Raw genomic sequence first — 23,992 nt, 5'->3', positions numbered from 1 at the left:
TTACTATTACAAAATTATGCCTCAACTGTTCAAGTATCCAATTAGATAGGTAAAATTGCTATAACAACTTGGAAAATATTTCTAACATAATAATATTACCATCGATCAATAAAAGTAACATCTAAAAATATGGAAATTAAAACATAATAATAATCAGAACACTCCTCTCTTCATAATTAAAAAAAAAACCATTTTACAATCTTCGCAATTGTTAAGGTAGGTACTGACTTGCTGAGTGCGTGTAATAGAAAGACAGTTGATGCGTTGAAATTGACCAGTACTGAAATTACTGAACTGTTAGTCCGTGAGTGAAACCAAGGTATTGATGGTAATAAGCAATGCAACAACTTTAGATTGTAGCCCTGGCGTAGTACATATGGTGTAAAATAATAGGGTAGATGACTAACTTTTATTTCAATGTCTTGTAGATTATTTCAAAATATTAAACACGTATATTTTATTTTCGCACGAAAACAAATACGTTCGAAGATCGATTTGAAATATCACATGACGTCACTTCTAGATACATTTTATATTGACGTATTTGCTGCCACTCCGAAACTTTGATACGTTTTATCTAAGTATTGTTATCTTATATAACAAAATAAAAAAATACGTGCCTTATATTTTTTCATTACCTAACTGACGGACTATACATATATATAGTATAGATTTTAAATTTTCATACCCCGTGATCACCCCTAATGGTACAATGCGAATACCGGTCAGTACCTACCTTTATAATATAATTCTTTTTCATGGGTTTTCTGGCTTTGGTAATGCGAAGTGTGGGTTAGTGACGGAGTACTTCTCAAGGTATCGCGCTACGTGGGCCATCACTATGCGTTCCCCGCCGACCTTGTTCCAGGAGTTGGCTGCTTCCTGACGCACCTGCTTGCTTTGACCACATTCCTGCACGAGCAAAAATGGAGTACGTATAGAAGAATAAATATAATAAAAGAAACTGAAGCAAAATAACATTGACCACATTCCTGCACGAGCAAAAAGGGAGTATGTTTGAAAGAATAGATAAAGAAGCTGGATCAAAATAACAGTATTTTAATTCTATCAGCACTACTTGAAAGAAATGTGTACTTATAGGGTATTTTTCAGGTAATCAAATTAAACTTGTTTCAAAATGTGACACCGATAATTTTGTATGAGACTGCGAGTTGTGACGTTATATTTATGTGCGTCAAATATCATACTTATTTCTTAAAAAATATCCTCGATAAAAATTTATTTTGTATATTAATTAGGTCAAATTATAAGTAATAAAGGTGTAGGCATTATTAAAAGATAACCGCAGATAAAAAGCTATCATATTTTAAAATACTGTAAAGTTTCAAATATGTAAATCACTAAATAAGTATACATTTTAAAGATAAGTGTACTGTAGCAGTTGTTGTTGTACACAAAGTAACGATACTTACCGACGGTAAAGTCATCCCTGTTCTGCTAGCCTCTTCCTGAAATAATAATACAGACAAATAATATCACCAATGCAAAAAAAAAATTCAAATCTACAGCTTCCATTCGCGAAGGCTCTACTAGTGTTTCCGGTCACACGGGGACTTATATAAGTTTTTAAACTGATCATCTGTGATCACCCCACTTGCAACAATGCCGAAATAATCGGACACAGAAATTAATAAACATGGTAAATATCCCGTTTTAAGTTCTAATGATACCGGGACTTATAATCGTCGTGTCGTTCTACGTCAAACCAGCAGAACTTATCTCGAATATTTCATGTAATACTCCTGACCCAATCCACACCTCTCTTTTGCGGACAGTTACGAAGAACAAAACCTCAATAAGAATAAAATCGTGCATAAAACCTACTATCTTTATTGCGTGCACTACACATAATGATCATTCGAAGTAGGCTAATCATGTATGATTATGTGAAAAACCCTTATTTTATAAGATTAACTATGTTAATCTGTTTACGTATTAAAAAATCAAATAGTACTTACAAAGGCAGTCTTAGCGACGAACCTATCAATCACTGAACGGAACGTGCCCACCTTACGTGCCTCCTGAAACACAACAGTTATGAAGAGACACACAAAATAATACTAGATAATAACTAACTTTTATTTGCATTCTACATGTGAGAATTTAGCCTATATCCTTCTCCACACTCTCCACTATAATGCAAGCAAAATTTCAAGAAGATTATTTGAATATTTTTTTATTTGATTGTTTGTAGTGAACAAGCTCTGAAACTACTAGCCCAATAGGGTAGATGACAAATTTTTATTTTAATGTCCATCTTGTAGATTATTTTAAAATATTAGACACGTATTTTTCATTTTTTACGGAAACAAATATGACCGAAACTTTCGAAGATATATCTTCGAAAGTTTCGGTTTGAAATATCGCGTGACGTCACTTTTGAGTATGTTTTATACGCAATACTGACGAAATTAGCTCCCACTCCTAAACTTTGACACGTTTTATGTAAGCATTGTTATCGTATAGTTATGACAAAATAAAAAAAAACGTGTCTAATATTTTTTAATTACCTAACTGACGGACTAAATACATTATTAATTTTCATACCCCGTCATCATCCCTATTATGAAAAAATACTTTTCAGGCAGTAAATACATACCATACTATAATTGCCGATAGAAGATATGGAAGAAATAGAGTTGTGAGCTTCTAATAATGTGGACTGCAGTTCATCCAGCTCCGCGTCATACATGGCGAACTTTGATTTCAGTAGCTCTTGTATCTGCAATTTTATAATAGCATTTTATGTCGGACTAATTTCCAGCTACCATTTTGTCTCTGCAACACCTAAAGGTTGACACCTTTCTACTTAAATTGTGCAAATAATATAATATAATAAGTTTAAGTAAATAAATGAGTGGCGGGGAGCCAGTGGATGCAGGTGGCAGCTTGTCGTTCTACGTGGAGGACTGAGGGGGAGACCTTGGTTCAACAGTGGACGTCTCTCATAAATAAATCATTACATAGTGCAAATATGTGTTTGAGAGTTACACATACGACATAAATCTTTGTCTTAAAAAAACCCCACATTTCACCAGTGATTTATTTTGCGCCCCTATATATGTAACGAGGTAAGCCACAGTCATGCATAAGGTGTTATAAAAATATCTGCCACGGCTTTAATGGGATGTAGTGCTGTGTTTCAAGATAACAATAGTAAAAAATAAATAAATAAGAAATTTTGTACCCCGGACCAGTCAATTCAATTAAAGAACATAAAGAACTTAAATAAACATTGACTCTACTCTACATAAAATACGCACGATGCGTCGCTTCATCAATGAAAACAATTTGATGGCAATTGTTTTCATTGCGAAGCGACAGAGACAGTAAAAGGGATAGCTCTTTCAAAACAAATATACACGTAGATTTTTTGTATGAAAAAAACAATAATCATTATCAATCATTTACATTTACTATTGTAATCTTCAAACACAACAACACCTACCATTGAAGCCGTGACAGATACTTTTAAAGCTCCTTATTTATAGTGCTACAATTCCAGTGCTAATAATGATATTTTTTTCAAAAAACTAATAATCCCTTGTCTGATCCTTCGGAAATCGAACTCAAAGAAGTAAAGAAGGAAAACATTTACCAAGTATTCTTGAATAGAACAAATCATAAAGAAAGATATTATATTCCGTACGTTTCACTTTAAAGGTGCTTCTAAACAGATCACATTACGACGATCACAATGTGTGGCTGCAAATAGTGGCATGCAACATTGTATTTACATCCTATTCAACATCCAATCTACCCAAACATTATTGGTAGGTATAGCTATGTATTTCGTATAGTTTGTTGTCTAGTACAACCACATATTGCAAAAATATTACCCCTTCATCATTATTTTACCATAAAAATAATATATTCTTGTAATTAGGATCGGCAATCACAGTATTTGGCAATTGATTAATCCCGTAATTTACCTCTATTACTATCTATTAAATCCCTCATATTTCAGAATCAGTATTATTTACTTAAATAAGCTAGACGAAGCAAAACAGAACTCATTATTTTTTATAAAAAATAAACACACAACAGTTCCCATTCTTGGTCGCTGTGCCAATTTAGGAACACCCAAATAATTTAGGGTAGAAACGTTGTATTCTATAGTATAAAAATCTAAATGCATTGAAAGACAACTTTTCTTTTTCTTTTTGACCATTAACGGGTGTTAAATCATTTTGCATTGCTAACGCCATCTATTAGTCGAGTGTAGAATTCTGGTGAATCAATTCTCTCCAAAACGGGCTTTCAACCCTCACCCTCCTAGATAAACAGCTCAACATTACGAAGAGCCAAAACAAAAGGTAGTAAGTACTCTTTCATTGGATAGATGGCGTTGATAACATAAACTTTTGATGCCTAAAATCAAATATAAATAATGCTAGAGTATCAGTGGCCAGCTCATGACTATTTATTATATTCCCAGCACTCTTTCTGAGAATTATATCTCCTTTCAACAAATAGTATTTGACACATCTTGTTTTTTGTTAAACGGTTATAATGTGTATGGTCGTCAAGAATAAGAATGTGTACCAAATATCATTTTGATCTGTATTCAGGAAGGGGGAGAAATTCCAATTACTTTTAATCCAAATAAACAAACAGGTCAAAACTAAGTAAACAGTTTAAAAACTTAACCTACCGTCCCAATATCTTGTTCATTGATGTCATCGACGAGATCTCTGAACGATTCTTGGTACAACGCCGACATCCAAGGTTGAGTGAAGAATTCGTAGAAATCGTCGATTTCTTGCCTCTGCAAGGTTAGAGTTCCAGACTATTTACTAATTAATATTTCGAGTAAGAAGCTTTAAAAATAGATCAGTAAGAGCTATTGTCTTATACCTCTGATAGTACTGGTACTAACATTCTACTTCTAAAATCCTTGTACAAATAAATGTGTACCTGGAACCTCATGTAGAGTTTATTGAAGAACGCCTCGTGTTTGCCGTACAACTGCTGCAGTATCTCCGGCGAGAACGGGTTGTGTGAGAGGCAGGTGACGCCGTCCACCACGTGCAGCATGTTCAGGTGCAGACGGAAGTAATTGTCGTTCTTATCCGTCGTGAAAGTGTGACCCTAGACAAGTTACTAAGTTTAAAAAAAAAAGGTAATTTAAAAAACTAAAAAACCCGACTGCGTTTCTTGAAACCCAGCTACTCTAGAAAGCCAGCAAAGTCTCACTAAGTCTTCATGTTTAGACTGGGTCCCGACTGCTTCAATTTTACGATGATTTTCTTGTTTTAGGGTTTTTTAATTTTCATGTTATAAAGAAACGCAGTCGGGTTTTTTAGTTTTTTAAATTACCTTTTTTATTTCATTTTCTTTTAGTTTTATTATTTTTTAGTCACTCTCACAGTAAATACGAATCAAACGACCCCTATCAAGCTGAAATCCAACGAGTCGTTCAGGCTAGAGAGTGAGCAATATTCGAATTTGGCGCCAAAAATCCGCCATTTTGTTTTTTTATTATTTTGATGTATCCAGTGTCACTCTCACAGTAAATACGAATCTAACGACACCTCTCAAGCCAAAATCCATCAAGCCGTTTAGGCTGTAGAGCGTGCCAAACAATTATACATACATACATACATACTCTCGAAAAACATAACCCTCCTTCTGGCGCAGTCGGGTAAAAGAGAGTATGGTGGTAGTTCCACTATTAATGACAAGCCACTTGATAGACTAATCTCTCAAATATTTGTAGATTTAACTAAAAAGCACGGTTTACTCACGTATTATTAATAAAGAAAAAGCTCTACTACTTTCGAGTTAAAGAGGGACTCTTCATCATAAGCAGCATGCGCAGACGCGGTGACGTCGCGCGAAACTAGTAGAGCTTTTATGATTTTTAATTGATTTTAAAGATTAGTTTTTACTCCTTCAATGATGTCTTCTGATTAATTCTGTTGTGATATCCAAAAGACTTTTTTTTTAATTTCTGTTGTTGTCATCAGGCTTCTTTTTTTCGATGCATTTTTGGTTAATGGCTTGATTAAGACCCCATTTTTTGGCTTACAGAAATTGTGAGATCAATTATTTATTTTATATTAGAAAAACGAGGATATATTAGGAGGGGATTATAAGCATAACAGGAGAGCAACAACAAACATAGCTACATGAAGCCAATTATATGGCAATGTCACCTTGGTTAAGTCAAGAATCCAACAATTTTGTTTAATTACACATAAACTGAGCAGTATGTCGCTCATTACTGACATCTTGAAGTAAATATACCGCGTTTCTAATTCATTATCAACCTTCTAAGTTCATAAAAATAAAACAATTAACAGACCTGTCGAGATAAGCATTGCTGGATAGCCATAGGAATCTCTTTGCCAGGTTTCCGTAACTTCAAGTAATATAATGGACCAGGGAACACCGCATACTGGGTGATGGGGGATTCAAATTTCATCACCGGTTGCCATCTATCAGTAATCAATCTTTTGAAATAATTCAAATAATAAAACTATCGTCGAAATTTTTAACGACTTTTCACTTTCAAATTATAATTAAGTATCATTTACGGTGTACAGTACTCTCAACGGATCTTGGCAGGTCTGAACTACGTGCAGAAGGCTGCGCAATAAGTCTTTTTTAGAACCAAATGGTGGCATGAGGCGAGGTGCGCGGGGCGGCGATCTAGGCTAGAGATTGACCATTTCTAAATACAATTGACCCTTTACACTTATTGCGCAGCCTTCTGCACGTAGTTCAGACCTGCCAAGATCCGTTGAGAGTACTGTAGATCGTTTGTAGACTGTTGTCTGGTGTTTCACTAGATTCGTGGTGGTGTATGGGTTTTAATGAGTTTGTACATGCACCAAAAATCGTTTCGTTTTTACTTAGCCGCAAATGTAGGTACGGTTACAACTACAAACGCTCTTACTTCTATCACTGTTTAATATAATATAACACACGATAATTCAACGAGGGCAAAGGCATCCCTACCCTCCTCCCACTCCTCTTTGTGCAGAGCTTTCGGGGTTATAAATGTTTATAAAACAATTACAAGATTTAAGCCCTAAAGCATAATATATTTAATGTCCCACGAGTTATAGCAATAGTTAATTCGAGTAACAATTTATTAAACTTAAATAGTAACTAAAATCTTACTTCCTAAACTGTGAAGACATCGACATTCTGGATAGGCTGTTGGTTGCTGACAAAGTGCTCTTAAACCTAGAAAATTATTAAAAAGTATATTAAATTATTGTTATTTATATTATTTCTTAATCTATCTAATATATAAAATCCTCGTGTCACAGTTTTCGTTGCCATACTCCTCCGAAACGGCTTGACCAATTTTGATGAAATTTTTTGTGCTTATCCGGTATCTATGAGATTCAGCCAACATCTATTTTTCATCCCCCTAAATGTTAGGGGTAGTACATCCCAATTTTTTTAATTTTCCGCGGACGAAGTCGCGGGCAGAAGCTAGTATTTCTATACTAATATTATAGGTAAAGAGGAAACATTTGTCTTTGTAATGTTGCACACAAAAACTAGTGGATCGATTTCATAAAGTCTTGATAATATATTTTGTCTAAGATTTTTTTTAAGTATTCCACGTACGCAAATTCGCAGGCAAAACGGGTCAGTGTTATATAAAGTTTACGTATTTACTATAATTATACCTCAAAGGGACAGAGCTGCAAAAAAATATGTGTAAAAAGTTATTTGATGAGTCACACACGTCTCTATACAATGTCTTACAAACTATCACATTTATAAAATTAGTATTATACTGTTTTGTACATAGATACGTAAATCCTGTATCTTTGTATATATAATTATTCTGTAAGTGTGTATGTCACTGAACTTCTCTTAAACGACTGAACCGATTTTGATGAATATTTTTGGGTGTGTTCAAGGGGATCTGAGAATGGTTTAGATTCACAATTTTGTATAAAACAGTATAATCTCCTTACCCTAAGCCACAAGAGCTGTATCTCGGCAACAGGTCGGACGGTGTCTGAGACAGTTCAGGGTCTCCCAGCATGAACGGATCCAGTTTGTGCAAGAACAGTCTCGCCAACTGAAAATATACTCCATGTGTCAGTTTTAAAGTACATTTTTTATTGCAACTGATGTATGCTACTTTTCGGATTCATGAAACAAGGATTTTATGTATTATGCCTGAGTTCGTACGAACTTTGTTCATAGATAGGTTGACTGTTGTACTATGGACTTGGTCTGTAAGAGGATGTTATAGTCTTCACAATATTCAATACTAATTTCAAAATAGTTTTTATTCCGCTTGTAGATGCATTTCAGCAAGCTATGTGCAACACCACCCTCCTCCCCGCAATTCAATCTTCATGCAGCAGAGGTGGAACAGAAAGGCACACACACGACACGCACACCGCATGCTGAAAATACATCTACAAGCAGAAAAAAAAATTGTATTGCATCGATTTTTTAAACTTCACTTCTTCTCTGTTGCGGCGACAATATTATGAAAAAAACACATTTACCGCTTCTCCAATATCCTCTGAATAATGATCCTTATGCATGCTCCGGCCTGCGTATAAGCGCCGAGAATACCTCACACAAGTCCCAGCTCCGTATATATTCGGGTCATTGGTCTCGAACGTGGGACTCACCACCAAACCACCATCGTAGACCAAACCACTTTCATTTATGGCTGCACAAAGGGATTAAATAAATATAAAAAAAAAAAAACAGATCGAGACTTATTATCATGAGCTGTGTGCGTGCGTGTGTGTGACGTCACAGCATTTATTTGGTTGAGTATGGGTCCCAGTGTGACGTAAAACTAGTCGAGCTTCATCAAACAATTTAAATTAAGAACAACAGCGAAAAAAAACTATTTTAGATGTAGCTTATATAACAAAAAAAAACAGAAATTACCTTTAAAAGCATGTAAATTGATAGCACGTAGCCCGTAGTAGAATAGGGCGAAACATCTCAACGAGATAGCGATCAAAGGTGCCATGAAGTCCAGAGACTCCACGCGGCTGCCTATCTGGTGCCAAGCTGCTAGATGGCACTTGCGTAACACACGAATACCCATATTTTCCACAGTACTTTGAACCCTTGCATCGACCTACAAGAGGGAGAGTTATTTGGAAAATCATCGTAGTAGTATAGAAATTCATAAAGACCTAATCACTAAAGGTAAGCGTTCATAGGCCCACATCGTACGCATCGCACGCATCGTATGCAACGGATTTAAGTTTGAATAGAAACTCATAAAACTTCGTCCACTGATCCGTACCGTACGGACCGCATCATCGGCAATGCCTATATGCGATGCGTACTCATGACGTCATAAGGAATGCGTACCTTTAAGACCTACTCACTTAGTCGATCAAATAAATCAAGATCGTCTACCATTTTGAATGCAAGAAGTAAAAATGAATTAAGTTGCACGGTGTCTTTACTGCTTCTTATAAGACTAAGTGAGTATCACATAATAAAAATGCAGATACTTAAATGTGATAGTTACTAAACGATTACCTAAATAGATGTACAAAGGTCAGTAAAAGTTTAAATTGGAAATCTATACTAATATTATAAAGCTGAAGAGTTTGTTTGTTTGTTTGTTTGAACGCGCTAATCTCCGGAAATACAGGTGCGATTTGAATAATTATTTTTGTGTTGCATAGTGCATTTATCGAGGAAGGCTATATATAGGCTATAAAACATCACGCTGTGACCAATAGGAGCCAAGCAGAGCGGGTGAAACCGCGCGAAAGTAGCTAGTGGAAAATATTTTTTTTATTACCGTCTCATCATTAAAGCAGTTGACCCTCATGGGAGCAGGTTCCTCATTCGAAGGGAACGGCTCGACAAAGGCAATCAGTTCTGGTTGTAGCCCGAGCTCCAAGAGAGCGGCGAGACAAGAGTACGCTTCTATACAGTCGCCGTACACAACCACTTGGTTGTTTTTGCTGAGAGGTTCGCCATATTCTTCTGTAGAAGATAAAATATGATGGTAATCTTATCCATACGCAACCTTTTCTAAACTGTAACCTTCGTACGAGTTTGTTCTACTGGTTGGCTCAAATAAACCAACCAATCAGAGCGCCCTCTCGTTTCGATTACTTTAACTTAAAGCAAACTCGTACTAAAGGTGTTGTTTTTTTGTGTGTATTTTTAAATGAGTAAACTGGTGGGTACAAAAATTCAAATTTATGTTGCTCAAAATATGACTATTCAGGTTCGACCTTCACATTAACTATTTACCACATCTAACACTAAAGCAACAAACAAGCAATCAAGTAGTAAAGAAAGAATATATTACTCAAGGAATTGCTACTTACTGCAGGACTCAAAGACATTTAATGATTAAACTATTCTTTACCATCGATTTTGTATTGAAAAGAAGCGCTAAGGACTAGGTTAAATTTAATAATCATTAAATGACTCCGAGAACAGCAGTTAATATTCTATGAAACCAAAAATACAAAACTCTTACTTGGATCACCAATCATACGCATGAGTTTCCTCAAGCACATATTGGCTTCAAACAAGGAGTTGATCAGAAACACGTTCTCAGGCATATCGGGAGGCATCGGCACAGTCTCCGGCTTGTATTTGGGATTGTCCAATAACATTCTGTCGCAGGGCTTGCCTTTGCTAAACAAAAAACAAATACAATTTAGAGACAGATTCTCGCAAACGCAAACGATTCACAGTCTTGTAAATCTCAAAAGCAACATGGAGCCTAAAATATCACCAGGTTAAATGGATTTAAGTGATGATACCGTTATGACCGACGAGCATGCATGAAAAGACTGATGACTATTGATGAAGCGAAAGAGGTGTGTAAGAATCGTAGCAATTGGCATTGTCTCTGCCTACCCCCATGGGAGACAGGCTATGTATGTATCGTTATGACCATGAAATTCTGTATCATTTTGCAAAATATCTACTTAAGTCCCATATCAAAAATTGCCCATCTGTTCCCAGTACAACCCGAGCCATACAATACCAAGTCCTTCCTTCTATACTTACGCCACTTCTTTAACAAGTCCAATAGATTCTTTCAAATAATCTGGATGTTGGAACTGTTGACCGCAAGCCAACACTAGTTCATCGTAATACTTCGTCCCGCAACCTTTTAAGTGTATGCATTTTCTCTTCCTGTAAAACAATAGCACATCATACGATATCCTACTTAGGTATATCATAAATGCGAAAGTTTGTATGTTTCTTTGTTACTTCTTCACATTCAATCAGCTGAAGTGATTGTAATGAGATTTGGAACAGGGTGGGATAATGGTTTGGAATAACACATAGGTAACTTTTTGGTGGCCTTGGGAACGCAGGCAAAGCCGCTGATAGAAGCTAGTTCTTTAAAATAAAGCAAAATTCTCTTGAAAGGCTCTTGAAAGTCTTGTCCAACAAATCAAACAGAAGTTTAATAAGGTATCTGGTATAATGCTAGCATTAATCTAACAATATTGTGGCTTAAACTTATTAAACAAATATTGAACCAATACCACCCAATACCCATAATACCCATCAAATATAAAAAAACATAAGTCTGTATGGAAAATACAACTACACTCCCACTATCATAAGATTCAAAATCACCTGTCAATTTTCACCATAACGGCAGACATGACATCCAGATAGTAGTAGAACGGTACGCTTTTGAGATACCGGTCGTTGTACCGACCATCTCTGGGCACGCATATATCTGCAGCCTTCAAGCAATCAGATACCGTTGGCAGCCCATGCTCTGATACCAGAGTCACGTTACTAAATGTCAGGTATTGAGATGTCGGCCTGAAGGAAAGAACAAAAATATGAGCAACAGCTAATAAGTAAACTTATTCTATACTAATATTATAAAGCTGAATAGTTTGTTTGAACGCGCTAATATTTGGAACTACTGGTCCGATTTGAATAATTATTTTTGTGTTGGTTAGTGCATTTATCGAGGAAGGTTATAGGCTATAAAACATCACGCTATGATCAATAGGAGCCGAGCAGAGCGGGTGAAACCGCGTGGAAGTTGATAGTAAGTTATATGGCATTAAGTTCGCCTTATGTACCACTAATTAATAGCTGTATACATTAAAGATTGCGCTACACCCATTTCTTTTTTTCCGTAATACTATCATCCTCTACAACTTTTTGTTGCAACTAACAGATGAACGATGAACAAACTTTAGGAAACCTTCAACATTTATTAGACATGCTACTTCAACTACCATCGTTTTAGAGTCTAACCTAACTAAAGAGGTTGGATGTTTCAACTAAGACAAAAAGGTTGTCATCACACCAAAAATCCAAGTAGCAACTGATTGGTGATCAAACTATAATAAGATTAAGTACCTAAGGGGCCATCCATTAATTACGTCACACGTTGAGGGGGCGGAGGGGATCGACGAAGTGTGACTTTATGTGACAAGAGGGAGGGAGGGGTCTTAAATTTCGTGACGTCACATTTCAATTATTATAATCTAACAGTTAAAACACGAACTTGAAACTATAATCTAAAATCTCAAAAAAATCTAGATGTAAAATTATAAAATGTGACGTCACACTAGGGATGAGGGGGGTCTCACAAATGTGACAAAGTGTGATAGGGACGGGGGAGGGGGTCAATAATCATGAAATTTGTGTGACGTAATTTATGGATGGCGCCTAATATATATATTTTTAATATTGTATAAGTGCACAACTTTTCTTACCCCATCAGTAAAGTCTCAAGAAAAGACAGTCCTGTACGGCTGGCACCCACGACCACGATGCTGCTGTTGATATACACTTTGGGTAAACTTGTCAATGGACGCTCCAAAACCCATAACGCGAATGGACAACCCCTAATACAGAAAAGAACATTGTATATATTAAAGTACCACTAGGCTATTTTAGGTTTTTAAAAAATTTCTCAGTGGTAGCACGGAGTCTAGAATTATGCCCAGTATAATGGCAATAGGCTCACCATATTGCATGGGACTTATAACACAAATGGTGAAAAGTGGGTGTACATTGTATAGTGGCATTACGTGCCGTAATGTGCACCTCTGCCTAACCCTTCAAGGATAAAAAGGCGTGACGTAGACGATGGTTATAATATATTAAAAAACAGGCATTCAACTACAAAATCGTTAATTCTAGTGAAAAAGAAAATTAAAAAAATATAACTTACAAATCTTTATAAATTTTGTCCAGATCTCTACTACCACTTATGTTAGGAACTGACTGGCGTGGATGCACTGGGTTCATATGTCCGGCCAGTGACATTAAATTACGACCAGGGCTCTATAAAAGAAATAGTAAGTCATTTTTTTTTTTTAAATCTTTGCCCCACATTAGGATTTTCTCCTGTGTCGTGAGTGCGTTTCAAACATACAAGTTCACATACACATGACACCCAGACCCGAAGCAACAATTTGTGGATCACACAAAGAGTTGCTCCGTGCGGGATCGAACCCGCTACACGTTGCAGCCGGTCGCCTAGCAACCAACCGTGCTGTCTAAATTAAGCTGTCTATTGAATCAAGCAAAAATATTATCAAGTACCAATACTATAAACATAAATCTTTACGGGGATGGCATGTTCTAAGAATAAAAGCCGGCATCGTCGGCATTTATTGGCTATTCTTGTCAAACTGGTAGGTACTCACCGCATCTCCTTTGGAAAATAATCTACAAATCCAAAATAGTGTTTTATACGTAGAATATCGTAGTAACTCTCTCATGAACCACCGAGCATGAGGCTCGAATACAGGTGACAAGACACCCGCTAAAATCTGAAAAATAAATCTTAAACTTGTAGGTACCCTTAAAGTATAATATTACCAAATGCAAAAAAATATTCTCAATATACTGATTGATAACTATGACTTCATATTGAGATCCTTGTGATAATAGAGGCAAGCTAGTAAAAATTAATACAAACGAATTAATTGTCATGAAATCAACACTCAGTAAAATGAATCGAATGATATTGTTGATGGAGTAGGAAAATATAGTTAATTTATTTTTGAACAACTATTTGTTAAATAACTAGTTGTAAACCACTACACCTAGCAGGAACCTGGGTTTCTGGTAGTTGTTGAGTAGCTGGCTACTCTACTAAAGAATAGTAGAAAAAAGTAATGAATCTATTCTAACCGTGCCATCAGTACCCGGCTTGCGTGGCTCTGGTTCTAAGTCGTACTGAGTTCGTATAGCGGTCCCATCTTCTAACGGCCTACATAAAATAAAAATAAATGAAATAAAAATTGGCATGGGAATTGCTAGGATTGATGTTATGAAACATTCCTTGGTTAATGGCGGCCGTAATACACGGACCGCTCGAGCGGTCGGCGTCGACTGCTTGAGCTGTCGGTTGTCGACTGCTCGAGCTACGCTACCCAACTGCTCAAGCAGTTGATTTTCTACCTTAGACGCAAAGGGCGGGGGTCGGAAGTCGGAAAGCTTTCGACTGCTCTAGCGCAGTCAACGGCTCGAGCAGTCGGTGTATACCTCGCAACCGCTCGACGAGCGGTCGACGGCACGATGGAATTTCATCGTGCAGTTGACGGCTTGAAGCGGTCGCGACTGTTCGAGCAGTCGTGTGTACGGCAGCGAATGAATGGCTATAGTTCATCGCGCAGTCGCGGCTTCAAACAGTCGGTTATAACTGCTTGAAGCAGTCCGTGTATGGCTGGCCTAAGTGTGGGAGAGCCATGCATCGGCACGAATGGGCCGCCGGCTCGATCGGAGTAATACCATGGCCTTACAGAAAACTAACATTGAAACAACGCTTGCGTGGTGTTTCGTTGTTTGAGCGAGGTGACCAAACCCCCTTCCCATTCCCCGATTCCCCAACAACCCTTAAATTTCTAACCTCCAAAAGGCCAGCAACGGACTTGTAACGCCTCTAGTATTTCTGGTGTCTATGGGCGACGGCGATTGCCTACAATCAAGTGATCCGTCTACTCGGCTTTTTACCGGTTAACGGCTTATACCATAAAAAATTCTTTCAATACAGAGGCAATTCAATGTGGTCATAATAGAAAAAAAAAATTAATATACTTACCCAATAACAACGACGCCCATTGGTTGATTCTGACTGAGTAAAGTAAATGCTTGTAGAACATGAGATGAGAGAGTGGATTTAAACAGATCAATGAGATTGTCCTTACGCGGAGCATACTCTAATATACTCTTTAGGGCTTTTACATCATTCGCCTCACCGGGACGCACGGATATTTTACTGAAATTACAAAAGAAAATTGTCCACAAGAAGAAATGATTTCATCTTCATTCATTTAAAAAAATCGTTGCCCCACACTAGTATTTTCTCGAGTGTCGTGGGTGCGTTTACAAACATACAAGTTCACATACACATGAGACCTAGACCCGGAACAACAATTTGTGGATCACACAAAGAGTTAAAAGCGTGCGGGAATCGAACCCGCGTCACAATGCAGTAAGTTGCCTAGCCACCACGCAAACCGTGCAGTCGGTGCAGTTAGTGAGATCTTTAGTTATTTAAACACAACAGGAATCTGTTTGTGTATAAAGTTCTCTAATATGAATATCGCTGGGAATAGAACAATTTCAAAAACCTGTAATAGATATTTACCCTCGAACTGAGTTAACGTGTGCCACATACAAGGATTCATTAATATACCTCATTTTAAAACCATAAGGCGTCACCAACTGCAAAAAAGACAACAATCACAGGGACGCATTGAATTTAAAATTAATTATCTAATAATTATCCTAAGACATATTAGAATATTAAAATATTACACCGCTTACTCGAATCTGATCGAAAACACTCAACTAGTTTCAAGTTACATTGGGGCTCATAATCATGATATTTTAAGCAATAAAATATCAAATAAGCTATCTTTGTTTCTTACCGTAAAGTGTTCAAGCAGAGGAAATGAGGTTTGGTTCGTAGGGATACTCATGATACAATAATCTCTATTGGGAAACATCTCAAATGCTGCTTCTAACATATCAAAGCTGTATCTGTAATAGTGGTGTTATCAAGTATTTATTATAGCTCATATCAAAGAATGATGCTCATGCTATCCGTCCGTCTCCATACACTGGCGAGACAAGCCTGGCTCTCACTCAAATGACTTTCTTTAAATTTATTCAATGTTTTTTTATCAATAAAAAAGTTGTTTTACTGAATAAACCGATGGGGTATGTGATATAATCGAGTAGTAAATAAGATATAAAAATTAAAAATCAAATTAGTCAATCAGTTACATAATTAAAAAGTAATTATTGATACGTATTTTTATTTTGTCATATTTTATATGTTTACAATACTTAAATAAAACGAAGTTAAGTTTAGGCAGTGAGAGGTCATTAAAAAATAGTGTTCTACCCTATTGATATTACCTTTCATCGTAGGCAGGATGCATAGCGTACAATTCGAGTAAGAATGCATTTGGTGCTCCTTGAAACCGCTGAGGTTCCACTTTGAAATTTGTCACTCCACTTGTGGATACTGAAACCATGTTTAATAATGCTTTAAAAAAGAAATTATGTCATCAAGTGGTGATCTTTTCTTCTAGATAATTATTATACGATTCTTGGTAGGAGTATCTATAACTCGCAATTTCCTAGAAACTGAGCTATATGCAGTGTCAAGTTGCTGAAATATGCATAAAAATGGGACAAAATATATTACGTTTGTGTTTATTGGGAATATGCTCAATAGAGTTTGGTCGCAAACATAAAAATCATCATAAACAATCCGTTATCCTACTTCTGGACATAGATGCCCCCCCCCCCCCACTATATACCCTCAATCTTTTCCGCTCCTCACAGAGTTAGTTTCTGTATATAATATTTTTTTATACTACCTTGGTGCTACGTCGCATATTCTTTGCTACGACGTAGCTTATTTCACAATTTTGACGTAGCGACGTAACACTACAGCGTAGCGTTGATCGTTATAACTTTGAATCTATTAAAATGAAATAAAGTAGTAATATTTTCATAAACTTAATACTTACTGCTCCTCTTTGTTCGATCTGGCTTTTTTTCCTGACCGGACTCTTTCCCTCCATTTATGAGTTTCATAATATTATCAGCAGGACTAGAACATTATTAATTACTATTATACTACACCATGAAACATAATTTGTATATACTATACTTCTGTCGAGACGCACTTTATTAGCTAAGGAATCTGAATGAAGAAAATTTATAATTGCCTATTGCATGTCAGAAACAGCCAAACGACTAAAATATTATTTTTTTTCTATTTTAATCGTTTGGCTTGTTATACTATGTCACGTTTCGCGCGCACTTCAAAGAGCCATCAGACCACCACAGATAGGGCCCAGCAGGGCTGATGCCGACCCGGAACTACAGACTCTAGCTCGAAAAGCAGGAATAAGAAAGGGGTGATTTTAGTCAGTAAGAGTCTGACACTCCTTCTCGCCTCGCCCAAGGCAGTAGAAGACACTGGATGATACTCCCTCTCAAAAAAAATGTACTAAAATACACTTACCCTCCCTTAACAGCATCGTATCGTATAAACTCGGGAACTCTCAGCAAGTCTGTGTGAATGTTGACTATGTCAAACTCAAACTCTTCATCTTCATCATCAAATAGGTCCAGTATATGTTGCTGTTTGGGCGGCAACTCTTCAGTCATCGAGAGTTCTGACTGAAATATAATTGGATAACTGGTCGAATAGTTGTGATTGTGACTACCGAATATAAGTATTTAGGTATTTCTCCATTAATTTTTTTATAATCACCTTCTCTATAAAAACAACTACATGTGTAGTCTGGATAATTATTTAATCAAACACGTTTTTAGTTTCATAATTTGATTAGAGAAATGAAGAACATCGATCTCAGCTACGTATTTTTGGAGCCATTCTCCAACTGGCCAAAAAGATTACAAAATTGATGATTAAAAAAAAACCGACTTCCAAGAAGTAAATAACTATAATTCATTGTACTGGATGTGTCTTCCACTGCTAGTTTTAGAAGTCGATCCATAAACCTCGCCGTAATCGGTGTACAAAGTACATACACAGAAAAAAACTTGCTGGCCGAATAGGCTAGATTCCTACTAGTCAAATTCAATACTTTTTTCGAACTTTGTATGAAATACTCTATTATGACGTCATAAGTTTTTGACGTCAAATAGCAGACTTATTTCTAGAAATTTAGCTAGAAGAAATCGAAAATTAAGTAGTTCATCACATTTATGAATGAGAGTGTGATTATTTTTGAATATTTTATTGTATTGAAAAGTTGTAATAATTTATTTTTGACCCAGTCATCATCCCTATTGAGAACCACCTCCTTTTTGGGAAGTCGTTTAAAAATGGAAACTGATCAATAATTTGCTGCTACGACTTAAATAAAATTTTAAACTATCTTACCTCATCTGCAGGTTCTATAGTTTTGTTAACTCTTGTAGAACTTCGGAATGAATTGAATTCGTCATCTTCAAATACCCATGTCACCTATTTATTACAAATTTAATGATTGTATCTCTATAACTTAGATTTACTATACAGGGTTATTTGTAAAACACCGGTAACCTCTCAGGACTGCGTTACTAACATCATAATCAACAACTTTCGTTCTATGACTTTTAAAAATTCATCATATTTTAATTCATCAGATTAACACACAAAAATAAAAATATTTAAATTCAACCCTCTAAAGTCTATGCGAAGCAAAAGAAGACAATAGCGAGGAGAGCGGGGTAAGGGCGGCGGGGGCGAATGAACTGTATGTAGGTACAGCAAAATACAGAGTTGAAATGTGTTAGATAGGACAACGAAATATTGAAGGTTTGTTTTTGGTAAATGTTTTATGTTTTGTAAAAAGTCGTAGAACAAAAGTTGCTGTCTATGATGCCAGTAATATAGTCCTGAGAGGCCACCGGTGTTTTACAAATAACCCTGTATACTTCATTACATAACACATTCTTCAAAATTCTCTTACCCTTGATTTGTCTTTGGTCTTTATTGCAGAATCAGTATAATGTGGCAAAAGGCTATAAAGAAAAATTGTATCGTCATTTAATATCATGAAATTACCTGCTTAATAATCATAGAAATTAATTTCTTCCAGAATATTTATGACCATGAAAACAATGTGTTCATTTCAGAATGAATCTTTATAAAAAATGCACCCGGTACCACCGTTCCAACACCATACTACGATTAAAAATTTTATAAAAAATAATATTTACATAAAAACTACCATGTAGCTCGATAGATGGTGTTGGGATCGAGTTAAAGGGCGATACGGTTTGGTTGCCGGCAAAACATTAGGGTGCTAGGTTTGACAGCAATAAATTTGTCTCGCTCTGAGGTACTGCGCTTCATTCGTGTATCACAGGCTTCAAAGGACTATGTGCCGATAATGTACACAATGCAATAAAAAAAAGTTTCAAAATGGCCTTAATTGAAAACAATATAGTCCGGTCAAATTAGACATTAATTGACCTACAACAAATTCACATCTAGCTGAAAATTGGTAAATGTTCAAATCACAATAATTAACATTGTGTTAAAAGTCCCAAAAATTTAGCGGAGTAAGAAGGAAGAAAAATTGGTTTTACGCGATTTTCTTGAAAACGGTAAGTTTTATCGCAAAATTACCTCAGACATAATTTGTAAATCAGGAAATCTCAGGAAAAAATATATGTTATCTGGCCAAATTACTATTTATATAAAAATAGTACCTGCAAACGGACTCGACCACTTTAGGTACCGCGAATTTCTGGCCTGTCACCACTTGCCTGAGCCCTCCGAACGGTGATAGCACAAAGTTCTCCTCCAAGGATTCATAATTAATTTGTGTGTTTAGACACATGATTCCCACGGCTAATTCACTGTGCTGGAAACGAAAATGCAAAACAGAAGACATTTGTGGATATATTTTCTGTTTTAACTCATAAACAAATTAGAGTTGTACCTAACGATCGATTCCAATAAACGCATTCAGTGCTCGCACTTGCAGACACTTATTAAACCATAGTACTTAGGTATAGTAATTTCACTCTTCTAAGAAATGCGGGATACCTATCATTATCATTATTTTTCCAGACTTATTTTCCCCAATTAGATACCTTAGGATATGATAGACGCCGTGCCCTGCTCCTGATTGAATGTTTAATCGCTTGACTGTGACTGTGTGACGACTAATGTTCTTGAGATTGTGGATACAGGGAGCTTTGTATGAGTTCGCTTTACATTTAACGAGAGCACTCTGATTGGTTGCTTCATGGATCCGGCCAATCACAACATCGTACTAAGGACACTGGCGTATGTATAGTCCAGTGCGATGCGCGCTCGAGAACGGTCGCGTTTTCGCTGCACTGTACGAATATTATATTCGCGTTTTGCGCGGCAATAGCCGCTGCCCGTCTTAGTCACGATGAGTTCTAAACCACTCATCGTCAACGAAGTTTTGGCATTTATTATCCATGCCATCGACTACATGGACGAGGTCAGCATCGTGCAGATCTGCAGATCAGCCTACAAAGAGGAGGAGGTTTGCAGTGCTAAGCTGATGCTCTTCCAGTCGCTCGGACAACTAGAGCAGATGCCATCCCGCCGAAGGGACGGTGGCGACAAGAGCCTGCAGGACATCATCTCCCTGCTGAAGAGGACTGATCCTGATGACGTGCCTGAATTCGTGGCGAGGGACTTACATAAGCTGCCTCCCGTCACGTTTGATCACGTCGATGTCACCGGGCTGCTGAAAGACATAACTTGTCTAAAGGCAAGCCTGGAAGATATGAAGTCCAAGATGGAAGCGTCACAGGCTACGATCAGTGACCTCACAGACGAGTATGATCCTGTCGGACTCCGGGTGGCGAATTCTGCGATATCAGCTCACTGTGTCAACACCTGCGGCCGAGGCTCGTGTAGGAACATCGACCCCAAAACGCGCCTACGCAGCAGTAGCAGCCACCAACAAGCCCGCTGTGACGCAAACAAAGCGGATCAAAGCGAAAGGGGGTCAACAAACCCGTGGCAAACCACAGCCACCGACTAGTCCGAAGAAGGACACGTGCAGAATCGGTACTAGGAATCATCGTACCGCACAAACTGTCTTCTTCCCTGAATTAATCGTGTATTTCAGTACCTTGAGGGTAGAAGTTGGAGTCGCGCCACAACACGAACTTCAGGTTAAACATATCCGGAGCTGCGGACTACATAGCGGATTTACTGGGGCTAAGGTTAGAAAAGCAGGAGTATGAACGGGGTGGTTTTTAGTCAGTCAGAATCTGACACTTCCTCTCGCATGTCGCCCAGCTGCGGAGGGATTTACTGGGGCTAAGGTTAGAAAAGCAGGAGTAAACGGGGTGGTATTTAGTTCCCATTCCTTAAAAAAAAATAATTGGTAGGTTAAAGATAACTTTCCCTAACAGAAATGGCTTTTTAATTGTATTGTGAGTGAAATATAAAGAGAAATGTCAACTAACACAGCTCTTCTGATCCTCAGTCGAGGGCAGACTTCTGAACGGTCGGCGACACATAGCGCCGGCAGCAACTCTCCACTAATGCCACGCTCGATCACCGTCACACGTCTAAATGAGGCCTCAGAGCGTGGCTGGCCGGGGATCAGTACTAGAATGTTAATATAAAAGATAAAACAACCTACAGATGAAAATTGTCTTGTTACTGGAAGTCTTTTCCCTAGAAGTCTAGTCTCTTTAAATAGAAGAAAGGAAGGAACTTTTGTATAATTTAATTTGGCTAAATTTCGAATCCTTAGTTAACTTAAGACAGGTGGCTATACTATAATACGATACTATTTAAACAATGTTACCAATTAATATGTAAGTAGATTAAGTAATTTTGCAATAGGGCCCATAGTTGGAACATATTTCTGTAAAATTGTAGACCACACTGTATACTATGGATGCATTAAAGTGATTTGATTTGATTTACTTGGCTTATTTACTTTACCACCGGGAAGATCTACGTAGATCTACGTTCCGGCATAAATAACAGGGGTTAAGAGGGTCTTACTAAAAATAAAATTATTGATAAATATATCAGTCTTAAATACCAGGACAACTTCTAACAGTTTTGATGAGAGCGATGTGCGTAAGGTACGCATCGTGCATGAACACCGACTTTAGCATGGTGTCGACCAAGTCGCGGCCGTAGCTGGGACTCCAACAGAGTAAATGTATGAAGAGAGTGTTACGGGAGTTCATTTCTGGTGCCCTGAAATAAAATTACCTTATTTATTTTTATTTTTTATGGAATAAGCCAGTAAACAAATAGACGGATCACCTGATGGTAAGTAATCGCTGCCGCCCATGGTCACTTGAAACACCAGAGGCGTTACAAGTGCGTTGCCGGCCTTTTGGGGGTTAGGAATTTAAGGGTTATTGGGGAATCCGTGATTAGGAAGATTGGGAACGAGGGTGATTGGGCCTTATATCTATTGTCTTTTTTAACATCATCACTATAATGTCGTCAATCCGAAAACACAAGATAAGTCTCTCCCTAGCTTACTTTAGGATTGCAGTTATATATTATGTTGACGAATGAACATCTAAGTATTTTGTATCTTCACTAATTCTAAGCCTAAAATTAAGTTTCGTTTATTAGCACTCACAGCTTAAACTAAAACTTGCATTGTGATAATAACTTGTATAAATAACTCTTCTTTGGGCCTTCTCTACAACATGTTACAACCGTGTTACGCAAAGTTGGCAGCTTTAGTTTTTAAACTAAATTAATATAATATGGGTATATAGGTATACGTACTTGTATTTGGCCCACACGTACTCCTCCCATGCTCCCGGATGTATCGCAGGCAGTAACGGATAATCTCTAACAGCTAAGAAGCCAACAACCGTTGTGTTAAAATCTTGCTGGCATATAGCTAGCACAGAATTCTCACTGGAAAATAATAGGTAGTAGAAAATAAACAGTATAATGTAAACCTCTCACCCAAAGGTGGTAAGTGGTCAGTTTTCTTTTAGCCAATTGGATAAATAGGCTCCATCAATGGATACAGCTCTATGCTAATGACAGAGAATTCTAGATTTCTTGAAAACCAAAAAATATTTGCTCGGTGCAGGATTCGAACCCTTCGCTTGGCCATCACGTTTGCTATGACTCGAGCAGTATAGGTACCTAGTAGTAGACAGGTACCTAGTATACACCTGGCAGCAGTGCCGGCGTAAGGGCCACTGACACCCCGGGCGAAAATAGTGGCGCCCACTTGAAGCAATATCAAGTGTTAGTAGTAGTTTTTAATTTTATTGGCCTAGTATACTGTACCTGGCAGAATGTAGTTGTACACATTATTTTATAATAACTACTGTAAAATCTACACTTGACCTATATATATTTGCAATAAAAGATTTGAAAACCACAAGAAAATTGGCAATGTATCTAACATATCTACATAATCAAGAGATACACATTGCTAAAACATATTAGAAGGTAACGTTCTTACATAAGATTTATAATATCGTTAGTGCAATAGACCCTGAAGGTTTTGGATATGGAATCCCCCAACAGTTCGAGAACATGAGGCGCATCGTCGATATTAGCCAACCTCACAATGCCAGAGACCGGTAGTTTCGTAGACCGAGGGCCTACTGTATAAACCATCTAGTACTTCGAATATGAACCTAAATAACTCAATATACACAACTACGTTTCTTACGAATATACCCAAGAAATAATACACGTTTAAAATCAAGTTCTTTGACAAGCTTTCGATCCTGGCTGACAGTAAGAAGTTTGAATACTCTATGCTTTATTTGTCTGTGCTTGTTATTTCATGTATTAGATCTTTTTGCATCAACCGTCGCGTGATAATGGAGTGATATCACAACCTCTCAGAAAATTGGCAACATGTACTTGTTGGTGTTGAGGTTACCAGATGTCAAAGAATATAATAAGTATAGGCAAAGCAGATGTTCAATTCATAAGGCTGCCAGAGTTGTAACTATTCGTGTGTTTTGGTGTGCAAAGGCGCCGATAGCTTACCGTCTGGTGGTCCGT

The 23,992-nt window shown here is 37.2% G+C and overlaps 1 protein-coding gene across 1 annotated transcript; it reads right to left on the bottom strand.

The window, feature by feature from the left end:
- Positions 1-34: 34 nt before the first annotated feature.
- Positions 35-23,776, bottom strand: LOC118267856 (cilia- and flagella-associated protein 61). Its single transcript, XM_050694503.1, has 34 exons — positions 23,439-23,776; positions 22,742-22,876; positions 22,032-22,192; positions 21,386-21,586; positions 20,911-20,938; positions 20,793-20,835; positions 19,693-19,847; positions 18,948-18,999; positions 18,377-18,460; positions 17,489-17,646; positions 16,989-17,071; positions 16,369-16,477; positions 15,876-15,987; positions 15,593-15,669; positions 15,044-15,220; positions 14,134-14,212; positions 13,644-13,769; positions 13,166-13,278; positions 12,705-12,836; positions 11,599-11,793; positions 11,017-11,145; positions 10,478-10,638; positions 9,785-9,972; positions 8,908-9,103; positions 8,511-8,680; positions 7,965-8,071; positions 7,150-7,215; positions 6,329-6,461; positions 4,939-5,112; positions 4,676-4,789; positions 2,621-2,743; positions 1,980-2,042; positions 1,434-1,469; positions 35-912 (listed from the first exon to the last, which is right to left on the bottom strand). Exons 1-34 carry the CDS (start codon positions 23,594-23,596, stop codon positions 757-759), a joined length of 4,194 nt encoding a protein of 1,397 aa, XP_050550460.1. The 5' UTR covers positions 23,597-23,776; the 3' UTR covers positions 35-756.
- Positions 23,777-23,992: the final 216 nt, after the last annotated feature.

The sequence above is a fragment of the Spodoptera frugiperda genome, chromosome 6 (assembly GCF_023101765.2).
Source record: "Spodoptera frugiperda isolate SF20-4 chromosome 6, AGI-APGP_CSIRO_Sfru_2.0, whole genome shotgun sequence".
Taxonomy (NCBI): domain Eukaryota; kingdom Metazoa; phylum Arthropoda; class Insecta; order Lepidoptera; family Noctuidae; genus Spodoptera; species Spodoptera frugiperda.
This window is presented reverse-complemented; position numbering and strand designations above follow the sequence as displayed.

Bases quoted from the DNA above. Each gene is read 5' to 3' on its own strand.
- LOC118267856 (XM_050694503.1), bottom strand. From the start codon at position 23,596: ATGGTTTATACAGTAGGCCCTCGGTCTACGAAACTACCGGTCTCTGGC. The intron at 22,193-22,741 runs GTACGTATACCT...ATTTTATTTCAG, and splicing joins TACGTGTGGGCCAAATACAA to GGCACCAGAAATGAACTCCC. The intron at 17,647-18,376 runs GTAAGATAGTTT...ATTATATTTCAG, and splicing joins CTATAGAACCTGCAGATGAG to TCAGAACTCTCGATGACTGA.